This window comes from Chlorocebus sabaeus, chromosome 20, assembly GCF_047675955.1.
Source record: "Chlorocebus sabaeus isolate Y175 chromosome 20, mChlSab1.0.hap1, whole genome shotgun sequence".
In the NCBI taxonomy this organism is placed as follows: domain Eukaryota; kingdom Metazoa; phylum Chordata; class Mammalia; order Primates; family Cercopithecidae; genus Chlorocebus; species Chlorocebus sabaeus.
The window spans coordinates 21,631,379-21,653,275 of NC_132923.1; the positions used below are offsets into that span (position 1 = coordinate 21,631,379).

General features: G+C 39.4%; 1 protein-coding gene across 4 annotated transcripts in view; it reads right to left on the reverse strand.

Moving 5' to 3' along the window:
• Positions 1-20,974: 20,974 nt before the first annotated feature.
• Positions 20,975-21,897, reverse strand: part of SYCP1 (synaptonemal complex protein 1) — a 113,508-nt gene continuing 112,585 nt past the window's right edge. For all 4 annotated transcript variants that reach the window (XR_005240356.2, XM_037998054.2, XM_037998056.2 and 1 more), the window contains 2 exons: positions 21,559-21,648; positions 20,975-21,463 (listed from right to left, as the gene is read on the reverse strand). Coding sequence is in view for 3 of the 4 variants with exons in the window: in XM_037998054.2 (XP_037853982.1) it covers positions 21,326-21,463; positions 21,559-21,648 (228 nt within the window). In the remaining variant the exon portion in view is untranslated. The remainder of the gene's footprint in view (positions 21,464-21,558; positions 21,649-21,897) is intronic.

The following is a 21,897-nucleotide window of genomic DNA, read 5'->3' on the forward strand; positions in this document are numbered from 1 at the left end:
ATTCACAACCCAAAAATCTGAATGCATAAACATTTAACTTTCAAATCTGATGTTTAACTATTTCATTGGAAATCAGAAAACTCATAAATTAATTATGAGACAATTTTTATCATTTAATCACCATAGAAATCCTTAAAATAATGTGCTTTATATTCATGTTACTTAAAAATCATTAAACTTTCAAAGAACCTTAAAAAAAAAAAAGAAAAGAAAAGTGGGCAAAGGACATGAAGAGACACTTTTCAAAAGAAGACATACATGCAGCCAACAAGCATATGAAGAAAAGCTCAGTATCACTGATCATTAGAGAAATGCAAATCAAAACTACAATACCATCTCACATCAGTCAAAATGGCTATTATTAAAAAGTCAGTGGCTCATGTCTGTAATCCCAGCACTCTGGGAGGCCAAGGCAGGAAGATCACTTGAGCCCAGGAGTTTGAGACCAGCCTGGGCAATATAATGAAACAGTGTCTCTACAAAAAGTTAAAAAATTAGCCAGCTATGGTGGCATGTGTCTATAGTCCCAGTTACTCGGGAGGCTAAAGTGGAAGAATTGCTTGAGCCTGGGAAGTGGAGGATGTACTGAGCACCACTGCATTTCAGCCTGGGTGAGGTGACAGAGTGAGACCCTGTCTCAAAAAAAAAAAAAAAAAAAAAAAAAAAAAGATAAAAAAGTAACAGAGGAAAGAGAATGCTTATACACTGTTGATGAGAGTGTAAATTAGTTCAAACTTTGGGGAAAGCAGTGTGGCAGTTCTTCATAGAACGAAGAACAGAACTGCGATTCTACCCACCAATCCCATTACTGGATACATACCCAAAAGAATATAAATTGTTCTACCATATAGGCACATGCATGTGTATGTTGATTGCAGCACTATTCACAATAGCAAAGACATGGTATCAACCTAAATGCCCATCAATGGCAGATTGGATAAAGAAAATGTGGTACATATAAACAATGGAATACTATGCAGCCATAAAAAGAATGAAATCATGTCTTTTGCAAGAACATGAATGGAAACTGGAGGCCATTATCCTTAGCAAATTAATGCAGGAACAGAAAACCAAATACCACATGTTCTCCCTTATAAATGGGAGCTGAATCATGAGAACACATAGAAACAAAGAGGGAACAACAGATACTGGGGCCTACTTGAGGGTGGAGGATGGGAGGAAGGAGAGGATTAGAAAAAATAACTATCAGGTACTAGTTTTAGTACCTGGGTGACGAAATAATCTGTAAGACAAACCCCTGTGATACAAGTTTACCTACATATCACATGTGCACATGTACCCCTGAACAAAAATGAAAGTTAGGAAGAAAAAAAGAATGAAATCATGTCTTTTGCAGCAACATGGAGGGAACTGAAGGCAATTATCCTAAGTGAAATAACTCAGAGACAGGCAAATACCACATGTTCTCACTTATAAGTGGGAACTAAGTAATGTGTACACATAGACATAGAGTGTGGAATAATAAACATTGGAGGGAGATTTGGAAGGGTGAAAGGGAAGTGAGAAATGAGAAGTTATTTAATGGGTACTGCTAAATCAAGTTTAGCTTAAAGCTGCCCCCTTACATATTAAGTTTGACCTAAAGGTATCTCTGTACATTGTGAAGTATAACCTAAATGGAGTTGTGTACAGACTACAGTCCACTCTTGTGCCAATCACCAAGTTTTGACTAATCAAAGGGGGCCATTTGTTCAAACCATGTACAAATAAACCACCGACCTGTAGCCATTCTGGCTATTTCTGTACTTCACTTCCATTTTCTATCCATAAATCTTTTACCACATGACTGCACTGGAGTCTCTGAGCCTACTATGGCTCAGGAGACTGCCCAATTCATGAGGCATTCTTTGCTCAATTAAACTCTTCTAAATTTAATTTGGCTAAAGCTTTTCTTTTAAGAGTACAATGTATATATACTCTTTGAGTGATGGTTACTCTAAAGCCCAGACTTCATGAGTATGAAATATACCCTTGAAACAAAACTTTACTTGTACCCTTTACATTTATACAAGTAAAAAACTATTCCAAATTATCATAATCACCTGGCTGAAAATTATTTTTAAGAAAAATCTTAAAGGCAACTAGAGAAAAAGGACATATTAAGTATAGACAAACAGAGGTGAGAATTACAGCAAACTTCTCATTAGAAATTATGCAATCCAGAATCCAATAAAAAATCCCCACTTAGAGTGTTGAAAGAGGAAAATCTGTCAACCTAGAAATACGATTTCCCACCAAAAAAAGCTTTCAACAATGAAGGCAAATTTTTAAGATTAAAACAAAGGTGACAGATTGCATCATCAGCAGATCTGTATTACAAGAAATGTTAAAGGAGGTTCTTTGAGAAAATAAAATAAACAGGAGAAAATGTAATACTACTCAATGAAGAGATGAGTAAATATGTGAGAAAATAAATTTTTTTAAAATTTTTAATATTGGCAAAAGATGGCTGAAGTGAAAGAAGCCAGATACAAAAGGTCACATATTCTGTGAGTGCATTTATATGACATATGTATAATAGGTAAATGCATGGAGACAAAAAGCTGACTGGTGGTTACCAGAGGCTAGAGAGAGTAGGGAATGGAAAATAACAGCTTAATGAGTACAGAATTTTCTTTTGGGGTGATTAAAATGTTTTGGAACTAGAGAGAGGTGGTGGTTGCACAACATTGTGAATGTATTAAATGCCACTGAACTCTTCACTTTAAAATGGTTACTTTTCTTACGTAAAATTTACCTCAATTTTCTTAAAAAGACAATTGACAGCTTAAAGCAAAATTAATAATAATTATTGTGGTGTTTGTAGAAGTAAATAGTATGTCAAGAATAAAAGAGAGGATAGGAATAAGAAACAGAAATATATTTCTGTAAGTTTCTCACACTATATATTAGTTTGTTCTCACCCTGCTAGAAAGAACTACCTGAGACTTGGTAATTTGTGAAGAAAAGATATTTAATTGACTCATAGTTCAACAGACTGTACCAGAAAGCATGAGTGGGAGCCCTCATGAAACCTACAATCATGGCAGAAGGTGAAGGGGAAGCAAGCACCTTCTTCACATGGTGGCAGCAGAGAGAGTGAGAAAGAGAAGAGGTAAGTGCCACACACTATTAAACCATCAGGTCTTATCACACAAACAGCAAGTGGGAATTCCACCCCCAAAATCCAATTGCCTCCCATTAGGTTCCTCCTTTGCTTCAACATGAGATTTGGGTGGGGACATAAATCCAAACCATATCATTCAACCCCTGGCCCCTCCCAAATCTCATGTCCTTCTCACATTTCAAAACCAATTATGCCTTCCCAACAGTCCCCCAAGGTCTTAACTCATGCCAGCATTAACTTGAAAGTCCAAGTCCAAAGTTTCATGTGAGACAGGGCAAGTCTCTTCCACCTATGAGCCTGTAAAATAAAAAACAAGTTACTTACTTCAAGATACATTGGGGGTGCGGCATTGGGTAAATGTTCCCATTCCAAAAGGGAGAAATTGGCCAAACAAATGGGCTACATGCTTCATGCAAGTCTGAAACTCAGCCACTAAATCTTAAAGCATTGAAATAATCTCATTTGACTCTGTCTCATATCCAGGACACAGTGATGCAAGCAAGGGGTGGGCACCCATGGCCTTGGGCAGCTCCACCCCATGGCTCTGCACAGGATAGCACTGAGTGTCTTTAGCTTTTCCATGCACACAGTGCAAGCTGTCAGTGGAGCTACCATTCTGGGATCTGGAGGATGGTGGCCCTCTTCTCACAGCTCTGTTATGCAGTGCCCCAGTGAAGACTCTGTATGGGGGTTCCAATCCTACATTTCCTTTCCACATTGCCCTAGTAGAGGTTCTTCATGAAGGCTCCACCCCTGCAACACCACATGGAAGTCACCAAGGCTTGGGGCTTGCACTCTCTGAAGCAATGGCCTGAGCTGTACCTTGGCCCCTTTTAGCCATGGCTGGAGCTGGAATGGCTGGGATGCAAGGCACCATATCCTGAGGCTGCAGAGAGCAGCAGGGCCTTGTACCTGGCCCAGGAAACGAATTTTCCCTCCTAGGCCTCCGGGGCAATGGGAGGGGCTACCTCAAAAGTCTCTGAAATGCCCCGGAGACATTTCCCCATTGTCTTGACTATTAACATTTGCTTCTCTTTACTTATTCAAATTTCTACAGCCAGCTTGAGCTTGAATCCTCTCCAGAAAATGGATTTTTCTATTCCACCAAATGGTCAGGCTACAAATTTTCCAAACTTTTATGCTCTGCTTCCCTTTTAAATATAAGTTCCAATTTCAGACCATCTCTTTCTTTATGCAAATGAGCTTAGGCTGTTAGGAGCATCCAGGCCACATTTTCAAGGCTTTGCTGCTTATAAATTTCTTCTACCAGATAACCTAAATCATCTCTCTCAGGTTCAAACTTACACAGATCTCTAGAGCAGGGGCAAAATGCTGCCAGTCACTTTGCTAAAGCATAGCAAGAGCGACCTTTACTCCAGTTTCTAATAAGTTCCTCATCTCCATTTGAGACGCCCTCCGTCAAGCTTCTGAGACCAAACTAAGCCATCATATCCCCATGACATGCACGTATACATCCAGATGGCCTGAAGCAACTGAAGTACCACAAAAGAAGTGAAAATAGGCAGTTCCCGCCTTAACTGATGACATTCTACCATTGTGATTTGTTCCTGCCTCACCCTAACTGATCAATTGACCTTGTGACATTCCTTCTCCTGGACAATGAGTCTCAGAAGCTCCCCACTGAACACCTTGTAACCCCCACCCCTGCCCACAAGAGAAAAACCCCATTTGACTGTAATTTTCCACGGTCTACCCAAATCCTACAAAACTGTCCCACCCCTATCTCCCTTTGCTGACTCCTTTTTTGGACTCAGTCCGCCTGCACCAGGTGATTAAAAAGCTTTACTGCTCACACAAAGCCTGTTTGGTGGTCTCTTCACACGGACAAGCATGTCGCCCTCAGCCTGGACTGCATTGTCCATATCACTATCAGCATTTTGGTCAAAAGCATTCACCAAATCTCTATGAAGTTCCAAGCTTTCACATATCTTCCTGTCTTCTTCTGAGTCCTCCAAACTGTTCCAACCTCTGCTCATTACCCAGTTCCAAAGTCACTTCCACATTTTCGGATGTCTTTATAGCAGTGTCCCACTCTTCTAGTACCAATTTTCTGTATTAGTCCATTCTCACACTGCTAGAAAGAACTACCTGAGAGTGAGTAATTTATGAAGAAAAGAGGTTTAATTCACTCCATTAATTACCTGACCTCCATAAGCCACTACTTTAACTGGAGGACCACAATGATGTTTTGGTTCCCTTGGAATCAATGTCAGCTCAGAGCCAGTGTCCAGCATTCCCTGAAAGGTCTGATCATTTCCCTTTCCCCAGTGCACAATTACCCTGGTAAAAGGTTGAAGGTCAGGCCGGGTGTGGTGGCTCACACCTGTAAACCCAGCACTTTGTGAGGCCGAGGCGGGTGGATCACGACATCAGGAGTTCAAGACCAGCCTGGCCAACAAGGTGAAATCCCATTTCTACTAAAAATACAAAAATTAGCTGGACATGGTGGCTTTTGCCTGTAATCCTAGCTACTAGGGAGGCTAAGGCAGGAGAATTGCTTGAACCAGGACCCAGGAGGTGGAGGTTGCAGTGAGCCGAGATTGCGCCACTGCACTCCAGCCTGGGCTACAGAGTGAGATCCTGACCCTTCCCCCGCCACCGCCAAAAAAAAAGAGTTGAAGGTCTCCTTGGGGAAGAATGAGACAAAGATTAACAGCATAAATTGTTAGTAGTGTAATGGGGTCCTTCCTCAGGGGTTCTGGGTCTGTAAACTGGTTCAAGTCTGAAAATTGATTGAGGGGCTGTGATTCTCTGTTTTTATAATTCAAATTAGTCTTTTGTCCATTCGACCTGGAAGTTTTCTGCTTATATAAATTAAGGATGCAATAGGTTTCCTATAAATTTCACTTCTAGCTACACCATGATTAGTTAACCAATGACAGAGTTCTACACGCATCAGATTATTCTGATTGCTGCTTTGCCTCTGCTATCTATTATGGTAGCTACGCCCACCTTACCTTTGATGGTCGACTGCTGCCACTTAGCCCCTGCCACTTTGGGATCCAAGTGTTCTCATTGCATTTAAATTTTGTAGTTGAATGACTGCAGTTCCTATTGTAAGATCTGGCACACAGAGAAGAGCAATTACAGAGCTCTTCAGGGATGCAAATGCTCCCCTCACAAATCTGTTTCACAAAATATTGGTCAAGGGTATTATCTTCTGGATCCTCCCAGCTGGGATGAGGGGGTCTAAAGTGACTAATCTACTCCAGCATCCCAATCTCCCTAAGCCTTTGGATCCTCTACATCAAACCAAAAGAGATCAGGCATTTCCAGCTTGTTCACAGCGGGCTTTCTTTTAATCCATATTTTAGCTAACCAAGCAAATAAACTATTTGAAACTTTTTCAACTCCCCAAGCTGCAACATTAAATGCAGAATCCCTGCTTAGTGGGCCCAAATCAATAAATTCAGCCTGATTCAATCCTATGTTCCTTTCATCATTATCCCACACCCTTAATATCCATTCCTTTGTCTGTTCTCCAGATTTCTGCTTATATAAATTTAAAAGTTGAAGCAGTTAATGGAGTTTTAGCTCAGGTCTGACTTACAGTGGGTGCAGTGGGTCCCTGGATTCATCCTGTGGTCATTTCCTCAGTGTCAGTATGCATAATTGGCATAGATATACTTAGCACCTGGCAGAACCCCCACATTGGCTCCCTGACTGGTAGGATGAAAGCTATTATGGTGGTAAGGGCCAAATGGAAGCCATTAGAGCTGCCTCTACCAAGGAAAATAGTAAATCGAAAACAATATCACATCCCTGGAGTGACTGGGGAGATTGGCACCACCATCAAGGACTTGAAAGATGCAGGGGTGGTGATTCCCACCACACCCCTATTCAACTCTCCTAGTTGGCCTGGGCAGAAGACAGATAAATCTTGGAGAATGACAGTGGATTATCATAAGCTTAACCAAGTGTTGACTCCAAATGTAGCTGCTGTACCAGATGTAGTTTCATTGCTTGAGCAAATTAACGCATCTCCTGGTACCTGGTATGCAGCCATTGACTTGGTAAATACCTTTTTCTGCATTCCTGTCCATAAGGCCCACCAGAAGCAATTTGCCTTCAGTTAGCAAGGCCAGCAATATACCTTTACTATCCTACCTCAGGGTATTTAAACTCCAACTTTGTGTCACAATCTTGTTCAGAGAGATCTTGATCACTTTTCCACTCCACAAGATATCACACTGGTCCATTACATTGATGACATTGGGCTGATTGGATCCAGTGAGCAAGAAGTAGCAAACAGACTGGACTTATTGGTGAGACATTTTCATGCCAGAGGATGAGAAATAAACCTGACTAAAATTCAGGGACCTTCTACCTCAGTAAAATTTCTAGGGGTCTAGTGGTGTGGAGCCTGTCAAGATATTTCTTCTAAGGTGAAGGATAAGTTGCTGCATTTGGCCCCTCCTACAACCAAGAATGAGGCACAATGCCGAGTGGGCCTATTAGGATTTTGGAGGCAATACATTCCTCATCTGGGTGTTTTACTCTGGCTCATCTATCAAAGGACTTAAAAGGCTGCCAGTTTTGAGTGGGATCTAGAACAGGAGAAGGGTCTGCAACAGGTCCAGGCTGCTGTGCAAACTGCTCTGCCACTTGGACACCAGCAGATCCAATGGTGCTTGAGGTGTCAGTGGCAGCAGATAGGGATGCTCTTTGGAGCCTTTGGCATACCCCCAGAAATGAATCACAGCTGAGGCCTCTAGGATTTTGGAGCAAGGCCCTGTCATCTTCTGCAGATAACTACTCTCCTTTTGAGAGACAGCCCTTGGCCTGTTACTGGGCTTTGTTGGAAACTGAATGTTTGACTATGGGTCATCAAGTCACCATGCGACCTGAACTGCCTATCATGAATTGTGCTTTTTTACCCATCTAGCCATAGGGTGGGGTGTGTGCAGCAGCATTCCATCATCAAATGGAAGTGGTATATACCTGATTGGGCTCGAACAGGTCCTGAAGGCACAAGTAAGTTGCATGAGGAAATGGTTCAAATGCTCATGGTCTCCGCTCCTGCTACCCTGCCTTCTCTCCCCTAGCCTGCGACAATGGCCTCATGGGGAGTTCCCTATGATCAGTTGACAGAGGAAGAGAAGACTAGGGCCTGGTTCACAGATGGTTCTGCAAGATATGCAGGCACCACCCAAAAGTGGACAGCTGCAGCACTACAGCCCCTTTCCAGGACATCCCTGAAGGACAGCAGTGAAGGGAAATCTTCCCAGGGGGCAGAACTTTGAGCAGTGCACCTGGTTGTGCACTTTGCGTGGAAGGAGAAATGGCCAGATGTGCGATTATATACGGATTCATGGGCTGTAGCTAATGGTTTGGCTGGATGGTCAGAGACTTGGAAGAAGAATTATTGGAAAATCGGTGACAAAGAAATTTGGGGAAGATGTATATGGATGGACCTCTCTGAGTGGTCAAAGACCGTGAAGATATTTGTATCCCATGTGAGTGCTCACCAACGGGTGACCTCAGTAGAGGAGGATTTTAATAATCAAATGGATAGGAAGGCTCTTTCTGTGGACACCACTCAGCCTCTTTCTCCAGCCACCCCTGTCATTGCCCAATGAGCCCATGAACCAAGTGGCCATGGGGCAGGGATGAAGGTTATGCATGGGCTCAGCAGCATGGACTTCCACTCACCAAGGCTGACCTGGTTACACCCACTGCTGAGTGCCCAATTTGCCAGAAGCAGAGACCAACACTGAGCCCTTGATAAGGCACCATTCTTTGGGGTGATTAGCCAGCTACTTGGTGGCAGATTGATTATGTTGGACCTCTTCCATCATGGAAAGGGCAGCAGTTTGTCCTCACTGGAATAGATACTTACTCTAGATATATCCTGCACACAATGTTTCTGCCAAGACTACCATCCATGGGCACACAGAATGCCTTATCCAGCATCATGGTATTCTACACAGCATTGCCTCTGACCAAGGCACTCACTTTATGGCCAAAGAACTGCAGCAGTGGACTCATGCTTATGGAATTTACTGGTCTTACTATGTTCCCCATTATCTTTAAGCAGCTGGATTGATACAATGGTGGAATGGGCTTTGGAAGTCACAATTGCACCACTGACTGGGTAACAATACTTTGCAGGGCTGGGGCAAAGTTCTCCAGAAGGCTGTGTATACTCTGAATCAGCGTCCAATATATGGTACTGTTTCTCCCATAGCCAGGATTCACGGGTCCAGAAATCAAGGGGTGGAAGTGTTCCCGCAACATTATGTTCTGCTGGCCTAGAGGTCTTAGATTCCAGAGGCAGAAATGCTGCCACCAGGAGATACAACAATGATTCCATTAAACTGGAAGTTAAGATTGCCACCTGAACACTTTGGGTTCCTCCTACCTTTAAGTCAACAGCCTAAGAAGGGAGTTAAAGTGTTGGCTGGGGTGATTGACCCAGACTATCAAGAAGAAATCAGTCTACTACTCCACAAAGGAGATAAGGAAGAGTATGTCTGGAATACAAGAGATCCCTTAGGGCATCTCTTAGTATTCCCATGCCCTGTGATTAAGGTCAATGGGAAATTATAATAGCCCAATCCAGGCAGGACTACAAAATGGGACAGACCCTTCTGGAATGAAGGTTTGTGTCACTCCACCAGGAAAAAAAACCATGACCAGCTGAGGTGCTTGCTGAAGGCAAAGGGAGTACAGCATGGGTAGTAGAAGAAGGTAGTCATCAATACCAGTTATGACCACGTGACCAGTTGTGGAAACGATGACTATGATTGTCATGAGTATTTCCTCCTTCTTTTGTTAAGAACACGTTTGTGCATGTATACACCTGTACTAAGAAAAGATCATTTTATTTCCTTTTTCCTTTATCATGTGACATTAGATTTATTGACTTCATATCAGCATTTAAGTGTTAACTTTATGTAATAGCATTTGGGTTGGGGATTGTGCATTTCCCATTGTATGAAGGACAGTATTATGTTAGGCATAATTATGACCTTATTATTGCCTTTATTTGAAGATTATGTGTGATTTCAGGAGATGTGTATGGGTTCAAGTTGACAAGGGGTGGACTTGTGATGGTTAATATTGAGTGTCAGGCTGGGCATGGTGGCTCATGCCTATAATCCCAGCACCTTGGGAGGCCGAGGTAGGCAGATCACTGGAGATCAGGAGTTCGAGACCAGCCTGGCCAACATGGTGAAATGCTGTCTCTACTAAAAATACAAAAATTATCTGTGTGTGGTGGCGTGCGCCTGTGGTCCCAGCTACTCGGGAGGCTGAGATAGGAGAATCGCTTGAACTCAGTGGCTGGATGTTGCAGTGAGCCGAGATTGCACTACTGCACTCCAGCCTGGGTGACAGAGTGAGACTCTGTCTCAAAAAAAAAAAAAAAAAAAATTGTCAACATGGTTGGATTAAAGGATGCCAAGCATCATTCCTGGGTATGTCTGTGAGGATGTTGCCAAAGGAGATTAACATCTGAGTCAGTGGATTGGGAAAGGCAGACCCAACCTCACTCTGGTTGGGCACAATCAAATCAGTTGTAAGTGCAGCCAAAATAAAAGCAGGCAGAAGAACGTGGAAATGGTTGACCGATTTAGTCCTCTAACCTACATCTTTCTTCTGTGCTGGATGTTTCCTGCCCTCAAACATTGAACTCCAAGGTCTTCAGCTTTGGGACACAGACTGGCTTCCTTGCTCCTCAGCTTGCAGATGGCCTATTGTGGAACTTCACCTTATGATCATATGAGTCAATACTCCTTAACAAACTCCCCTTTATAAATACATCTATCCTATAGTTTTGTCCCTCTAGAGAACCCTAATACATTGACTTTATCAAAGTTGCAGGTTACAAATTCACTAGACAAAAATCTCAATACCGACTTCTCCCTGCCACAGGGTATCTGAAGGGTGATACCATGCCACACTCATAACTTTTCTTGGATCTTGAGACCAAAATTTGAATCTCAAGACCCGTGACACACCAAGTGAACCTGTCATCCTTGGACCCATCTACTTTCTTGGCCCATCATGCCCATGTGGCATGTCATATGCTGTAGCTACCTATCACTGGCCAGAGCCTTCCTGTGGTAGCCCTCATGTGTGTGTGTGTGTGTGTGTGTGTGTGTGTGTGTTTTTATTATTATACTTTAAGCTCTAGGGTACATGTGCATAATGTGCAGGTGTGTTACATATGTATACTTACCCTCATGTGTTAATTCATGGGAACTACAGCCTGCAATCTACAGTTGATCTTTGACAACACAGGTTTGAACTATATGGGTCCATGTATAGGCAGATATTTTTCCAACCAAACATGGATTGAAAATACATAATTCAGCCAGGTGCAGTGGCTCATGCCTGTAATCCTAAAACTTTGGGAGACCGAGGTGGGCGGATCACTTGAAGTCAAGGGTTCAAGACCAGCCTGGCCAACATGGTGAAACCCCGTCTCTAGTAGAAATACAAAAATTAGCAGGGCATGGTGGCACATGCTTGTAATCCCAGCTACTCCAGAGGCTGAGGCAGGAGAATCACTTGAACCCGGGAGGCAGAGACTGCAGTGAGCTGAAACCGCATGACTGCACTCCAGCCTAGGTGACAGAGTGAGACTCCATCAGGAAAGGAAAAGAAAGGAAGGGGAGGGGAGGGGAGGGGAGGGGAGGGGGAGGGGAGGGAAGGGAAGGGAAGGGAAAATACATAATTCGTAGGTTTCTGTATCCCATGAATTCTGCAACAACCACATATACTGAAACTTGTATACACAGGTTTTGCAGGGTGAATTGTGAGGCATGGATTTTTGGTATATCAGCAGAGAACAGAGGGTCCTGGAACCAATTCTCCAGGTATGCCAATATTCCTTTTGTGTTTTTTTAGAGATGAATTTTCCATTATGTTACCCAGGATGGTCTCAAACTCTTGGGCTCAGGTGATCCTCCCACCTCAGTCTCTGGAGTGGCTTGGACAGTGCTGGGCTCTGTACTTCAATTTTTAAAGAACCTGGGAGAAGCAAGTAGGTAATAATAATGGCCACTTTAATACACCAACCTAAAAAAAAAGAAAGACATCAATCTGGTAATACAGGTTCTACTGACATTGCAGGTCCTTCCAGGATAGGAAAGGTTTCTGAGGATGGGGAGAGCACACAGGACCAATTTGTAGCTAGGGAACTTCTGGAGCACCAGTCCTCCTATTTCACTGCCCCTGTTGCATTTTCAGTTTTATATGGCGAATCAAATTCATTACTACATAACCACAATGGGTTAATGGGGGAACTTTGTTCTACGCAATTTTCACTTCAGGAACTGAGGATGACAGAGACTTTGTCATCTATAATACCACAAATTGCTGCAACAGAAGAAGAGTGTGATAGAGGGTCTCACACCACAGAAGTAATTAACACACATCACTTCTACCTAAAATTCATTTGCTAAAACATAGCATCACCAAGGAGGGAGGGAAGTATAATCTTCTCATGTGCCTGGGAGAAGATTAGATTAGATATAAGTGATCAAGGTCTCTACCACACCTTTTAACAGAGAAATAGTGAATTATTATACACCCAGGAAATATTATACAGCCACTAAAAAGAATAAACTGCAACCATACCACGTTTAGAGAGATTTACCAGGTTTTAGAGAGATTTCCATGACAGTGAGTAAAGCAAGACTCTGAAAAGTATACATATTATCCCATGTTTGTAATTTAACCATAACCAGAAAACCCTATGTATATGTATATATGTGTCAAAATATAACAAACTACTAAATAGATTATAACTATGTCTTTCTGTCATGGAGAAAAACAAGAAATTAGATTCTTGTCGAGGGTTACCCTAAGAGAGGAGAAGTTAGCAGAGGTGGACTCAAGTGTGTGGAGTGGGGAAGAGAGAGGTTGAGGGAGAAAGCAAAAGAAAAAAAAGGAGGGTACTGAGATTTTATATGCTCATATTTATGCATTCGTATAAATTATGTATATGCATACTGAAATTTAGAGTCATTTTTTAAAACTATCCTTTCCTTTTCATTTTTACTCCTTTTATAGGACTCAAATGACTGATCTTTTGAAATTAAATGATCCTTGATCCTTTTGGTTCCCTTCATCTCTAAACTCTGATTTTGTAACTTAAATAATGTTGTCTTATCTGTCTCTTGTTTGTCATTTTGTATTTCTAACCCATGGTTGACCTGTCACTGATTAAAGTTCCCGATGTACTACAATAGCCTGTGGAGTATTAATTATACTGAATTCAGGTTACCTAAATTATCAATAATTTATTTCTAACCTTTATATCAACCAAAGCAACTTGCTCTTTGACATCATTAATTTAAATTTACATGAAGTAGAAGACATTTTATTACTGTTAGAGTGATAAAGTTATGAATATTTTTCTCAGGACAGGTATTAGATCTAATCCAAAAGTTTGGAACTTAAGCTTTCAGCCTAAGAAATTTTCCCATTGTAATCGAGTACCCCCATTTTCCTAAGAGGTAGTTTAATTTTTTTTCCTCTCTCCTCATTTCCCCTGTTCCCTACTTCCTACTTAGCCCTTTAGAAACACAAATATAACCTTTCATCTCCCACTCACCAGACATTCCCTACAGGGGAAGTTCATGTGTTTGCTCTTAGATGGATCTCTCCTTGAGAGTTGACAGTCAATTTGCAGACCAAAGCATGCCCCTTGCACCCCACTATGGAATTCTCACCTCCAGGAGGTCACCTCAGGGGGGCATGTCAAAAGCATGTCCACTTGGCCACTTTTACAACTTACTTCTTCCCAGGACAGCGCCAGTTCAACTGCCGGATAGATAAGGTACTGAGCTAGCAGGGGGACCCTTGCCCTTGCTCATTTCCTCCCTTACCTTATGAAAGTGCCTGATTTCTACTCCCAAAGTGAAGCAGTATGGCAAGACATCTGTTTCAGACCTCCTGTTTGTTATTTGGACTCTGCATGCGGCAAGCAACTTACCTGCATTTTGGTTACACTATCTTTTACCTGGACTATTTCAATAGCTGCAATTGCTTTATCCAGTTTCAATTACCCTTAGTTGTCTTCCAAAAGAAAAGTATTTTCCTCAAGTTGGGGGATGGATGACAGAGTTAGGAGACCTTATACTTTATAACCTTTTGTAAAATTTAAATTAAAAAATACTATATTTTTTGTTCCATGTGAATTTTAAGATTGTTTTTTCTAGTTCTGTGAAGAGTCATGGTGGTATTTTGATAGGAATTGCATTAAATATGTAGACTGCAAAAAAGAGCCTGCATAGCCTAAGCAACACTGAGCAAAAAGAACAAATCTGGAGGCATCACATTACTTGACTTCAAACTATACTACAAGGTTATAGTCATGAAAAGAGCATGCAACTAGTAATAAAAATAGGCACATAGAACCATGGAACAGAATAGGGAACCTAGAAATAAACCCAATACTTACACCCAACTGATCACTGACAAAGAAAATAAAAACATAGAGTGGGGAAAGACACCCTATTCAACAGATGATTCTGAGATAATTGGCAAGTCACATGTAGAAGAATGAAACTGGATTCTCATATCTCACATTATGCAAAAATCAACTCAAGATGGATCAAAGACCTGAAACCATAATAAGTCTAGAAGATAACATCAGGAAAACCCTTCTAAACATTGGCTTAGGCAGAGAGTTCATGAAGAAGAACCCAAAAGTAAATGCAACACAAACAAAGGGAAATAGATGGGACTTAATTGAACTAAAAAGCTTCTGCACAGCAAAAGAAATAATCAGCAGAGAAAGCAGACAACCCACAGAGTGGGAGAAAATACTTGCAAACTGTGCATCTGACAAAGGGCTAATATCCAGAATCTACAAATCAGCCAGAAAAAAAAAGCCAACCTCATCAAAAAGTGGGCTAAGGACATGAATAGCCAATTCTCAAAAAAAAGATATACAAATGGCCAACAAACGTGAAAAAAATGGTCAACATTACTAATTATCAAAGAAATGCAAATCAAAACCACAATGTGATACAGCCTCACTCCTACAAGAATGACCATAATAAAACAATCAAAAAATAATAGATATTGGCATGAATATGGTGAAAAAGGGACACTTTTACACTGCTGGTGGGAATGTAAACTAGTACAATCACTATGGAAAACAGTGTGGAGATTCTTTAAAGAACTAAAAGTAGATCTACCATTTGATCCAGCAATCCCACTACCAGGTACCTACCCAGAGGAAAATAAGTCATTATAGGAAAAAGACACTTGCACGTGCATGTTTATAGCACAATTTACAATCGCAAAAACATGGAACCAGCCCCATGGATACTATTCAGCCATAAAAAGGAACGAAATAATGGCATTTGCAGAACCTGGATGGAATTGGAGACCATTATTCTAAGTGATGTAACTCAGGAATGAAAACCCAACCATGGTATATTCCCACTAACAAGTGGGAGCTAAGCTATGATGACACAAAGGCATAAGAATGATACAATGGATTTTGGGGACTCATGAGGGAAGGACAGGAGAGGGTGAGGGAGAAAAGACTACTCATTGGATACACTGTACACTGCTGAGGTGATGGATGCACCAAAATCTTAGAAATCACCACTAAATAACTTATCCATGTAACCAAATACCACCTGTTCCCCAAAGCTTATTGAAATAAAAACATTTTAATACCATATTTAAATAATAAAGTCTGCTTTTCTTTGCGTATACTCTATTCCATTTCCCACACCAGAAAATCCAAGCTTTACAATATAACACATAAAATCCTACATGAAGAGACCATGACTTTTTTCTAACTATTCTTCTCTTCATCCTTTATAGTGTGATTTCTTATGTCTTGGTTTTCTCTTGTCCTTCTTATACACCTATAGCATTCCCATTTATGTCCAAAACCCAGAAGTCCTTCTCTGATGCCTGCATTTATGTCATGAAATTAACATTCGCTTCTCTGTAGCTCTTATATGTGTGTACTGTCAAATTAATTATAATTGATCCATTTGTTTACATATAAAATTTTGCTCCTTGACTGTGAGTCATTGAGAGCAGAGATTGTATCATACAGATAGCCATAGGTCCAATTATTTATTTTCTGCTTTCATGCTCAGCAGGATTTCACACAGGGGAATATTCCCTTCTTCTTGAATCACTTTGTTCTTTAGGCTTCCATCATCCCTTACACTCGCTTTTTCCCTCCTCCAGGAGTCCCTCCTTCTTAGCTTCTTTGTGGCTCTTCCTTTATTGCTTCACTTTCGAATATTCCTTTACCTCAAGGCTTGGTACTAATTCCTTTCTCTTCTATAACTAACATTTATTACTGTACAAAGAATGCATTCAGTAATAGAACCTATATGTTCTTTTTACAGTACTGTAAAAACAGTGCATTCAGTTATAGAACCTATATGTCAATGATTACTAAATACCCTTCTGGAGAATTCTAGATTCATTTATCCAACGGTCTACTCAATATCTCCACTTGGATATCTAAAATATCTCGAATATTACATATGCCCAAAACCGTACTTCAAAACCAAATCTTGTACCTTCTCTTTCCCTCATTTAATCCTTATCTCCAGAAATCTTTTTGGTTCCATCATCAAAATATACACAGAGTATTATCTCTGACTGAGTCTCACCTCTTTACCCAGTCTAGTGTGGCTAATATTTGTTTTTTAATAGCCAATAATTTGGCTGAGGCCCCTTCAGGCCATGCATCTTCTAAAGTTTATGGCCTGCAGACATATTAAATGTTCATTTCTGCTTCAGATAAAGCTTATGCACTATTCACTTAAGATCCAGAACTTGCAACCTGTTTCTGTAAAAACAGTAACTCATGTAAAGAAAAGGCTACCATAAGCTATAATCACCTAACAAGTGAAAATTCCTATGTGGCTATTTTCCAGATTAGTGCCACCAAAGCCATATCAGAGCATCAATATTGGTATGTTAATTCCTCTGAATGCCACTCTATTTCCTTCTCAAAGTGTCCAGCCTATTCATCAAAATACTGGAACTTGCCAATATTCTTCTGAATTTTTATTTTATTAAACTTATCCCCTCAAAACAGGACCACTCTTCCACCTGCCCTATAAAACTTGCAGCATAGAGAAGATCATGTGATTCCTGTAGGAAGCTCCACACTCAAGAGAGAGATAGAGAATAGTGTGTATCCCATATGCCTACTCCTAAACACATCTGATTGATCCTAAATCCATCAGATTAAGTCAATCCCACAAAGCGTGGCTAAAAGGTAGGAAGAGTTTCCTACCAACTTAAAAATAGGCTTTTTCAAAATCTTTTTCCTGTAATAACCTCCAAAATGCATTCAAAGTTTAAAAAGGCATTAGTTAATAATCTTGTAATTAACTTACAAAATTTTCATAATTAAATAATCAAATTACGAATTTGCCAATTTTTCATTAAGACTAGTGGTTTTTAAAGGAGTAGTTTAAAAGTAAAAACAATAACATTAGTTATAAATTTTGGGGGGGCACTTTATTGTCAAAACTGAACTCTCCAGAGTGCAAAGAAGAGTCAAATATAGTATACTATAACAATATGCTTTTAGAAAATGTCATGATCATTCTAATTTCCAATATTTAATCTTATTTTTAAATCAGCCACTCAACATTTAGGTTGTAAGATTTTACTTATTGTAAGAATCACTAATATGGTATATGTATGTTTTTCTTAAATGTGTATTAATATTTTACTTATTCAACAAATACTGACTACCTACTATGGGCCAGGCACGATTCTAGCCACTTGGAATACATCAATAAGCAAAGGAAACGAAATTTCCTTTGTGAAGTTTACATTCTTGTGAGGACAGACAATGAATAATAAACATACCAAATAAGGTATACAGTATGTTAGAAGATATAAGGGAAATAAATGCTGGAGGAAGGAGAGGGGATATAAAGCAGGAACATACCCACCATGTTCAAGGAAGAGCAATCTTCCAAAACTTAGGAGCCTTAACTAACTCATCTTGTTTTAACTAAAAGCAAGAAAGAACAATATTTGAAAATTTAAAGACTGTGAACTAATTGTGGCAGACTGGCTAGTTGTTTACCCTTTTCCCAAATCTCCTGAGAGATAACTGGAACATGGGTCACAGTCTCCCCTGAAGTTAGGTGTGGCCGTATTGACTTGGTTCTAGAAAGTGAAATGTGGGTGGAAGTGCTATATATCTCTTTCATGCCTAGGTCATTAGAAACTTCCCACATGGATCCTCCATGGTGTTTCCCTTGTAGCATAAACCTGGAAGCCAGCTCCTGAAGATGGCAGAATTAGAAGTTGAAAGGAGCCAGGGTTCCTGAATTACTGCCTAGAGAAATGGTTCTCACTAAACAGAAACATTACGTAGGACTTTAGGTAAGTTAGAAGTAAATGAATAGTTAGCCAGAGCAGCTAGTCTTATTCTAAATATTCGAAAATATATAGCTTAATAGACTAGTCCTATTGTAAATATTTAAATCAAAAATACACTAAAGGTATAGATTAATATATTAGTTATTTTAATTTGAAAATATATTTATATTATTTATAATATTTGAAAATATATAGCTTCCAATGTGAAATTTCACATTTTCAAGACCAATAATTCTCCAAAAATGCTTGCTCAGGAGACTTATAAAGTTTCAATTAAGAGATCAAAAGCTAGAAATCCCAAGACCATTGCCAGTTAACAAAGTATAGTTGTAGTCACACAAATTAAAGAAGGAACAAAATAATTTCTGTAAAGTTATTGCATTTCCATTTTTTCTTGGTTAACCTTTCCTACAAACATAATCCATACCATAAGAGGATTCAAATTTTACTTCACTATAGTTATTTACAGATAACTCTAAAACCATTTTTATTCATGTATTCATTGTTTTCATAAAACCTGTTCACTTTCCTACTCTGAGTCTTTCATACTTACTTTTCTCTCCACAACCTCCAACACTGTCTTCCCTATCCTCATTCTCAGTGCATGATCTTAATTCCAGCTTCATGGAGAAAACTGAAATTATGGAACCAAAACTTCTACAAACTCCCATACACTTACCATCATCTTATGCCATATACTCTTCCTTTTTTCCTATTGCTATGGCAGAAGTGTCTATTCTCCTACCGAAGGCCCAACAGTTTTAATTATCCACTAAATTCCACCCCCCTTTCCTGTTATAAGACATTCTACAAAAAGTTTCCCTTTCTCTCCCACACCATCATTTTCCCCATTCTGAATCTTCCTCTAATTATTTGGATATGCTATTAATTCTTACGTCTTAACAAAAAAACCTTCTGTTAATCCACTTCACTTTCCAGTAACTTCCCTACTTATCATCTTCATGTGAAGTACAACTTCTTGAGTTTGTTACACCTGATAGAAATCGCCGTCTCTGCTTACTCTCCCTCTTTTTCCTTTAAATCCTTCCAATCAAGCTCCACTCTAACGAAAACTGACATTAAGATTACCAATTACCTTCATATTAATAACACATTAATCAATTTTACTTCACCTCTGGTTAGCATTTAACACAATTTATCACTCCCTCTTCTTTGAAATACTTTCTTGCTTGGCTTCCAAGAAACCATAGCCTACTTTTTTTACTACGACTCTGGCCAGTCCTTTAACGGCCCCTTCTCATCTCTCTGACCTGTTCTCTTTCCTAGGTACACTCACTCCCATGACTGTTAATGTTCTCATCCAGTGTGATAGCTTTAAATATGATGTTGACTCCCAAATTTATATCACTAGTCTGGACTTGTCTCTAAGCCTACTTACCATCACTGTTTGGATGTCTAACAGGTATTTCAAGCCTAACATTTGCAAAACTACACTGTTCAGGCCAAAAATATTGCCCATTCTCTTTCTTTCATATTCTACCTATATCTTCAAAATATATCCAAAAGTTAATTACTTTACTCCTCTGCTGCTCTTGCTGCTGTTTAAGCCATTATCATCTTTCACAGGCATTACTAAAATAATCTCCTGTTTATTTATGTCCCCTTTTCAATCTGTTCTCAATACAGCAGTCACAAAGATACTGTTAAAACATAAGTCAGATCATGATTCTTCTTTGCTCAAAATCATCTACTAATGTCACATCATATTCAGAGAAGCCAAAGTTCTTACAGTGGCCTAAAGTGCTACATAATCTGCCCACTCAAAACCCTCATCCCATTAACTATTAGGCCCTCTCTTCCTTCTACTCTTCCTTTTGCTCACTATCCTTCCCAATACTGGGCTCTTTGCTGCTTCCCAGATATGCTAGGCACACTCCCATCTCTGGGCCTTTGTACTTCCTATTCCTTCTGTGAGAAATGTTATTCCCTTAGGTAGCCCCAGATTCAGCTGCTGTTTTAATCATATCTTCATTCGAAATTCAGTTCAGTAAGGGATATCATACCTAAAACGTAGCCTTCTTTATACTCCTTAATACTCTTCCCTGTTTTATTTTTCTTCTTAGCAGTTATCATTAACTAATATAATGTGTTTTTTAATTTTTTTAATTGTCTATTTCCCTCACTAGAATGTAAGCTCTAGGAAAACACAAGTTATTTTTCTGTTTTGTTCACTATTACATACCCAGTATCTAGAACTGTTTGACTCCTAGTAAACATCAATAAATATTTGCTTAATAAATGTTGTATAAATGAAATATTTCAGGAATTCATACTGGTATAGCCACATTTTCCTGCCACTAAAAGCAATTTCTCAATTTCATAAAATAAAAAAGTCAAAGCTGCCTCAGAAGTACAAAACTCCACTACAATGCTCTCAAGACTTTAAAATGAATAATATTATCTCTAAATTACAATGATGAGCTGTTTATACGACCTAACAGAATCAATAAGAAGCACTTATTTGCATCCAAAATATTTTAATAGTAAAGAATAAAGAATGACTCTCAATAATGCATTCCTAGCATTCAAAGGCTAACTTTACAAATTTGAAAACTTAGTAAAAACAGTTTTCATGAATACAAGAAAAAGTAACAACAAAATATAATCATCTAATTATCTGAATATAATGAGGTTTTCAGACAATATGTAGTTAACATTTAGGCTAAAAATATAAAGAAACACAAATCATTCATGCAAATATTTTTTAAAAGTCTCAACTTCCAGATAAAATTTGGCTCTGGCAAATAAGAACAAAACATTAACTATCAGTTTCATGTTATTAGGCTCCTTAACTACACTGATTCTCTGAAATTAAACAAATAACTTTTCTGCTTCTTTTAGTTTTTTTTTCCTATCCATTTTAGCAATTACAGCCCAACGGTCCTCCCGCATTTTTCTTATAGCTCCAAACTTCATTGTAGATCCAGGGGTTGTTAGAGATGAAGGGGCCTGAATACAAAATAAAATTTAAAAATCATAACATGTTTAATTTTTTTAAGTGCAGCTTTTGAAATTTGCTTTCTGGAATAAAATTTAAAAGCTACCTTTTTTGGTGTTTTGACACAAAGATGAGAAGCTGGTGGATTATTTTTCCTATATAGTGTTTTCAATGTCTCTTCTTCTGAAACCATGCTCTTGAAGAAAAATTTAAAAATATGATGTTGGGGTTACCATCATTAATATTATATTATTAACATTTTGTCAACATATCACATGTGAGGAGAACAAAGAGTGGAAAGAGGAAGGATGAAGAAGGGAGAAGGGCAAAGGGAGGAGGAAAGAGAAAGAAGATTATAGAGAGAAGAAAGAAGACCAAACAAAGAAAACAATAACAAAATAAATCAATGGGCCAAGAAATGACCTAGATTTTTATTCTATTAACT